Source organism: Rhagoletis zephyria, unplaced genomic scaffold, assembly GCF_001687245.7.
Source record: "Rhagoletis zephyria isolate East Lansing unplaced genomic scaffold, Rhagoletis_zephyria_1.1 Rzeph_scaffold_00101, whole genome shotgun sequence".
Classification (NCBI taxonomy): domain Eukaryota; kingdom Metazoa; phylum Arthropoda; class Insecta; order Diptera; family Tephritidae; genus Rhagoletis; species Rhagoletis zephyria.
Window position 1 is genome coordinate 77,870 of NW_016157185.1, and position 7,775 is coordinate 85,644.

At 33.5% G+C, this 7,775-nt stretch overlaps 1 protein-coding gene across 2 annotated transcripts in view; it reads left to right on the top strand.

Annotated features, from left to right (window-relative positions):
• skd (mediator complex subunit skuld) overlaps window positions 1-6,517 on the top strand; it is a 78,812-nt gene extending 72,295 nt beyond the window's left edge. For both annotated transcript variants that reach the window (XM_017632865.1, XM_017632871.1), the window contains 3 exons: window positions 3,970-4,099; window positions 4,294-4,409; window positions 4,531-6,517. In XM_017632865.1, the coding sequence (XP_017488354.1) occupies window positions 3,970-4,099; window positions 4,294-4,409; window positions 4,531-4,914 (630 nt within the window). In that variant the 3' untranslated portion in view covers window positions 4,915-6,517. The remainder of the gene's footprint in view (window positions 1-3,969; window positions 4,100-4,293; window positions 4,410-4,530) is intronic.
• Window positions 6,518-7,775: the final 1,258 nt, after the last annotated feature.

Genomic DNA, 7,775 nt, shown 5'->3' on the forward strand with positions numbered 1-7,775 from the left:
ACAGCTTCTATAAAAGAGTCGTAGGCCATATTTTTTTTGTTAGTTCAATTGTGGGACATTTGTATAAACTGCTTCGGCTAATACTTCGGCTTTTGTTATCTTTTTATATCGAGGCTAAGTGCATTGTTCGACGGGGTGATATCATTGTCAAACAGGATAGTACTTTGTTTGCAATCAATAAACACTAACTTGACGGAGTTACAGTATTCCACATTGATGCGAGTCTCAAAAGCTTTGAATAATATTTGCGAGTATGGCTTTTAGTTTTTACCGCTCAGGTAGGTGGCAACCCGCCTCAAAAATATTTTCGCTTGTAAGCCTTCATAGCCTCTTTCTTTTTAGACCCATATTGCACTATCTAATTTAGNTTTCGAAATTGGTGGCAACTCTACTCAAAAATTTTTTCAGTAGTAAGCCTTCCTTAACCTTTTTAATTTGATACCCATATTGCAATATTTATCTTACCAATTTATTTTAATTAAATTTTGAAACAGGTGGCAACCCGCCTCAAAAATATTTTCGCTTGTAAGCCTTCATAGCCTCTTTCTTTTTAGACCCATATTGCACTATCTAATTTAGGTCATTTATTTACTTATACTGAAATTTTTAAACAGGTGGCAACTCTCTACTTTTTTCTGGTTTTAACCATCCGGATATTATAAAAAACAAACCAAAAAAATAAAAATATTCAAATCGGTCAAGCCGTTTTCGAGTCTTAGCGAGGCTAACGGACAGCAATTCATTTTTATATATAAGATATCTTCTTTTAAAACTGCGCAGGCTCGAAATTGACTTTAGAGCTATGGTCTGGAGGAATTTTTTCTTAGAATTTTATGAAGAATTCGAGTATGCTAGGAACAATGTCGAAAAAAATCGATCCATACAAATTGACCCGCCCTAAGGTACATACTTGATACTTTTCGATCGATACTTTTCGGTCGATACTTTTTAACCAAGTACTGAGTAGGTATCGAAAAACAAATAGTCGTATCGATACCGATACCACGGCAGATTTGGCTTTGTCAATTTTTCCTCCACCGTTATTCCGAATATGAAGCGCCTTGTTCTTTATGGCTGCTTTATTGCCAGCGAAAACCGCGATAATGCGACAAAGTTGATATAATGCAAAGAATACACGCTCCAATTGCTTCACCAATTATTAAAAAAACTTAACTAAGAAGAAAAAGAGTAGGCTACAAAGAGTTGATTAAAAATATTTTTGGAACTAACTGAAATATTCCACAATTTTAGTCTTGAGAAAAGTAGATGTCAAATAGAAAAATTATTCTAGTTCGCGGTATCTAGGTATTAGAAAATCTATCATATTTTAAATATTTTTAAGAATTTCCTTTAGTAAAATTTCATCCGTATCATTTTGTGTCTATACCCTTCACACTTACAGTTTTATTTGGAATTTAACAAGGTGAAGTAATAAGGAAACTTCTTTGGCTCTAAATTTTTCTACATTACATTTCCACTGCACTGAAATCTTTGGAAAAACTTCTACTCCTCGGAAGTACAACAAAGAAGGACTTTTGCTCAGAAATATTTTATACTTTCTTTCTACTTCCAATTAAAAGTATCGATACCTGCACGGTATCAATTCATCCCTTAAAGTATGTTGACATATAAATATAATCTCAATCAGAGCTCGTTTTAATCACCCCCAATTTGTTGTGCTTGTTATTCTCACATCTCAATGAAAGTTTTTTTTTCTCTGTGCCACCATGATCACTTTTTCTGTAATATTAAACAATTTAAATATATTTAAACTTAATATTTTATTTTATTTCTCCTCTTCTCAAGAACAACCGATAAAACTAGGTTGAGATTACTTTATAATTACAGATTAACGAGGGACGAATTTTGTATGGCTAAACTCTATTTCTAATTACAGATTAGGGAGTTCAGCTCGAAAATGAGGATAATCTACTTATATGTAAACCTAGTATAGGTACGGGCGAATGGTCAGAGGACAATTCAAAGCTCATTAACTAAATGCGTGGAGATCTAGTACATAGCTCTTACTTCAAGAATCTAGAGTGAAGAGTTCAAAAAATTTAGGAGCTGAGGCATTTCATGCCACCGCGGCCACCGCTGTGCGCGACCTCTCAGGATTTGGATGACAGTTGATGAGATTGAAGGTCTAGGTGACTTTATGAATCAAAAAAGTAAAATAATTATATGAGTTGATTTCTGGAGCTTCAGGCCGGTTAAATAAAAAGCAAAACAAAGTTTTCTTTTATCCTCCTACGCGTTTCGGCGTCTTTTCCGCCTTCATCAGGGAGTCAGTCTGTTTATTCGAAGCAAAGCATAAAAACACAAACAATTGGGCTTAAAAACACAATTAATAATATGCGTACATACATACATATAACATCGTTAACAAACTACATATATACATGTATAAAAACCACAGCACTTACATTTAAATTAATAAGAACAAAATAAACAAAACATCACAATAATCGCTTCACTAGCAATCACTTCTGCATCACCGTCCATCTGTTTTCCTATTGCACGTTATTGCTGTCCTGTATGTGCAATTTATGCTATCGACAATTTTTTTGAAATTCTATGCGTCTTGTATTTATTTGTTCTTGTATATGCAGGCCTTCTAATGTTAGTCTTGTTCGCACTCTCTTCTCTATATCTAATATTTTGGTGTTGTCGAAATCAGCCGAATGTCCGCTGTTTGTCAAGTATTGGGCTAGCGCTGTAGTTGATTTTTTGTTTCTTACGTCTGCTTTATGTTCGCCTATTCTGACTCCTAGGGCGCGTTTTGTTGTGCCTATGTATAATTTATTACTACATGATGTTCTTGTTCTTTGCTGACTTCGTCTTTGGTTTTGCTAAATATTTTGTTGAGCGAGCTATGCGGCTTATGTGCGAATGTTATATTGTTATTTTGGCATATTTTTATGTAGTGTTTTTGCATCCGTTTGTTCTTTACATATTTACTCCTTTAAATAGTTTGTTTTCATTTCTGTTTGCTGGTTCGGTGTTCGTTTCAGATGATTTTTGTCTGCATTTTGTTGTTGCTATCAGTCTGTCTAGAGTTTTGTTTGGGTATCCGTTCCTTAGCAATATGTTTTTAATTTTTCTGTTGTTATCTTTTCTGAACGCCTGGTCGGTCAACGCGCAGATCTTGTTTATAAGGTTGATAGCTGTGTTTTTCTTTTATGCCCAGGGATGCTTAGAATGATAACTTATCATTCTGGAAGAAGCTATTGCTTTTGCATACCATTTCGTTACAATTTTATTGTTTATCATATGAATTTTCAGGTCTAGGAAGGCTAACTTTTTCTTGTTTTCAAGTTCAGTGGTGAATTGGATTAAAATAATTATAATGCAAACACTGCACCACGAATGAAACTAATTCTTGATAATATTATTATAAATTATCTAAAATAAAACAAATGTTTTAGTCAAAAAAAAAAAGATCGAATTCAATTAACGTATTAACCGGGAAAAATTGGCTAATTGCTAATAAACCCCTGATTGAACATTGTATTAATATTTGGCCTTATCGCGAATTCCATGTAAACAAATCTGTGTTCGTATGGAAAAGTAGCTTATGTCGAAAGGCTGGCTTTAGTATAAATCGGCATTCTCAGCATACGATTGCGAATGACTTACGGGCGCTAAGCCGTTAAACAACTTTTAGCAAATAAACGCGCAAGAAATAGTTCCGATGCTAGCAAGTCAATATTCTTTTTAAGTCTCATCAAAAAATTCCTTGTCGTTTAAAAAATAAAGGGAATGCCGCATTATACTAAAGCCGGCCTTTCGACATAAGCTACTTTTCCATACGAACACAGAAATATTCCCAAAAATTATAAAGCAAAACAAAAGCTATTTGTTCCATTTTTTTGTCTTGTCTGTTAATTTAACAGCGATTTATTCGCATGGAATTAACGATTAGGCTGATTATGTTTTATTTTATTTCAATTTAATATATTTTTGCAGTCATTTACCCGTCAATTTCAAAATGAGCCGCAAGTAGATTTGGAAAATGATTTTCTCAACTTTGATGAAGAGGACGAAAACGAAGGATTTACCGACGCCGATCTGATGGGCGATCTACTTGACTGGGACCGTGAGTACTTACATTCCTGTTTCTTTGAGAATGAATAAAAAATAACCAATTGCTTTTTCTAAATTTCAGGCCTTTTACTTAAATTTGAATAAATCGAGTAAAGGGTCTGAAATTTTAGAAAAAATCAATTGCTTAGTTTTTTTTTCACAAGGCCCAATATGAATTTAATTCTATATATATATATTTTTTTTTAGCTCAACCCGGACGTATGTCGAACCACTGCAGTCCCGATCGCTTGGAGGATAACCGAAGCTGGCAGAGTGCCGGTGGTAACAATTTTAATTCTGCGCAGCAACAGGATGTGGAGGAGGTAAATTTTTTTTTTTTTTGTAATTTAAAGTTACTTCCTAATTCAGGAGGTAAATTTACAACGCGAATTAATTTACGGTAATTTCTAAATATGCTTATTGTAAATTATTCACTTTTTATAGGTTGGCTCTATAAATCAGCAACCCCTTGCTGTCGGCTACATGGTTTCCACGGCACCAACCGGACGCATGCCCTCGTGGTTTTGGTCAGCCTGCCCGCACCTGGAAGATGTATGTCCAGTATTTCTGAAAACAGCACTGCATCTCCACGTGCCGAACATACAGACCACCGATGATATACTTAACTCGACAAATGCGCATTCGTCAGCCACAGATCACCCATTGGATTCATCCCTCACTGCCGATGTACTGCGTTTTGTATTGGAAGGTTACAATGCTTTGTCTTGGCTTGCATTGGACTCGAATACACACGACCGTCTCTCATGCCTGCCGATTAATGTTCAAATGCTTATGGATCTTTACTATTTGACTGCAGCGATTATGTAAAAGCGAAGAGTGAATAGAGAATATTGTATATAAGCGTCGTCAATTGTGTATTTACCATAATAGTAAGCATTAAGAGTTAGCGAAGATGGGCGGCAAAATGTGAATAATGTGCAGTATTTTTTACGATAATTGTATTGAAAGTTGATAGTGGAAATTCGATGGTTTGATTGTTGCAATTTTAGGTATTCTCTTAGTTTAAATTGTTGAAGAGTATTCAAAGAATTATTAGGTCGTTGCAATCGCTTTTATTTTAAATCTACGTTTGTGTGTTTTAATATTTATTGTAAAGTTTGAAAGCTTGTGCTTTTGTGATATAAAGTCGGGAATGAGAACTATAATTAAACACTTTCTTAAATAAATAAAAAAGGGCAAATCCAATATGCACAGACGGAAATTAAAACTTTTTCAAGCGTTTAGTATCGAGAAAAAGACACAAGCATTCGTGTAATTCCGTTTGCAAAACTTCCTTTACTCGCACATGGCACAAATGTTAGCCAGTATGGATAACAATTTTAAGTAACTCCATATAAAAAAAGTCATTTTTGGAATTTTCTTCGTGTTAATTATGGCAACCAATTACTAGCAACAACAACAACAATGTTTAAGTGTAAGCAAGCATTGTTACCTTACCTTAGAGTTTTTGTGTTTGTCGGTATGTGCAGTGATTACTGGTTTCTAGAAAATTAAAAAAAAAACTCAATTGCGCTATGACCGGGGTAAAGATTTGACTAATGCAATGTGTGAGTATACGACGAGCCTACAAGATGAGCATGCAATTTGATCAATGTGAAAAGTTGTTATTTAATTTAATAATTTTAAAGTGTGTAAAACCGTGGTTCGTCCTTTCCATTTGTGTGAACAACAATGAATGAATTTTGGGAAATGTCTCTTAGCTGCAAAATTCATCTACATTCTGCTACTTTACTGTTTTGACGCAAAAACATAAATTGCCTTATATTTCACACAAGATTGTAGGTTAAAGAATTATAATAAATAGAATGGAAAAGCAATGTCACTCAAGATTTCAATAATGGGTAAGCATTATTGGTATATATACAATGTAACTTAAACTTTTTTGTAAATATAATTAGATATAAGCTAAAAGGCAGGTAGAATAAACCGAAATAAAAATATACACATATATAGTTATATTCAGATAAAGAACAAATCTAATAAAGCATATGCGCAAAGTAGAATTTTATTACAATTGAGAGGCGGCTGGCCGCAGCGCCACCATAGAAACGTCTCGAAGTAAGGCGTAACAATTGCATACTTTTAAGACGACTAATATACATGTAGTAGAATTATGCAAATTATTGAGAAAAGTCGAATTAACAACTAATTATAAATTATTTAGTCCGTGGGATACTCGTGTAAGTCGATTACGTTTAAGTGTAGTCTTACCAAATTATAATTTTTTACTTATGTAGTTAAGGACAATGAGCATTATATTATGAGAATGCGAAATGAAATGCTACGAATGCTGAACTAAATACACAATGTATATAACTGGTAAATAAAACTAAAGTTAATAATAAGCAAGTAAGAACTGTTAATGTATGACGACATGTAACTATAATAAACCAATATATTTCTATGCATATACGTATGAATAATTTCCTAATCTAAGACTAACTCTATTGGAGAAAAGAATTTCAAGTTTGGCTTTCATAAAACCAGTGAAGTAAAAACGGCAGTTGCATTTAATGTAAACACGAGAGGTGTGTGAATGTTTATGAAACGCAAGCTTACAGGAAGAGGCGAGAAACCGAGTTTTTTACAAAAGCCAGAAAAGCAACAGCAAAGTTAGGTAAAAAATATAAAACAAAAAATTAATGGTTTTTATAAATTAGTTAACATGTAATTCATTTAGTAAATATACGTACTTCTATGATAAAATGAAATGTGTATGTATTTTAAATGCACAAACTCGCATACATTGCACATGTGACATAAAACCACAATTTTCAGTAATGCTCTATTATTTGCTTAGTGCAACAATAAGTAGGGAGCAGCATCGATATCAGTAGTAGTAAAACCTTTTCAAGTTGATACGCAAAACTGAGTGCATTTGTTCGTTCTTTAAAAAAAAAACCACATCGTTTTTGCAATCAGAACATAGAAAATAGTTTTTCATCTGATAAAACCATAAAACCGGTAGGAAGCTAATTTTGGTGCCGCATTCAAAGATTGCACTGTTTGCAGGTTGCGTGATTAAATGCCACTTTAAATAAAACGTACTCTAAAGGATTAGCCGATGAGATTTGCGATTTAGGAAAATAACATACAAGTAATTTTTAAGCAAAAACTGTAACCGACTTCTATGCTCGTAAAAAATCACACAATGAACGGAGTTAAACCAAATTAGTAAGGGACCCCCCGCGAGGAACCACACTTCTTAAAAAAAGAAGACTAATCAAAAATTGTTCACGTGGTCCAAAGTTATCTGGTAGCACCCATAAAAAAAAATCCGATGAATTGATAACCTCCCAAATTTTTTTGAAGTCGTTTAATAAATAAGAGTCAACGAGAGACTATGGAGAAATCTCGTTTAGGTTTTTCGTTCAACATATCGTCACCTGGGTAAAAGATTGTCGTAAGCGCCATTTTAACGATTTTTAGTTCTAGATGCAGTTATATATTTTCAAATAAGTATTTCGATATGTGTTATCAGTTTTTAGATATGTATATCATTTAGTTGTCGAGATATTGACTACAATTTTTCGATAATTTAGTAAAAATTTAGTTAGTGATGCAGCCAGATTAAACTAATCAACATCTTTAAAACGGCGTATCCATTTTTGGATATCTCCTTTAGTTTCCGAGATATTGAGTAAAAAGTGTCGTTATTTTAGTAGAAA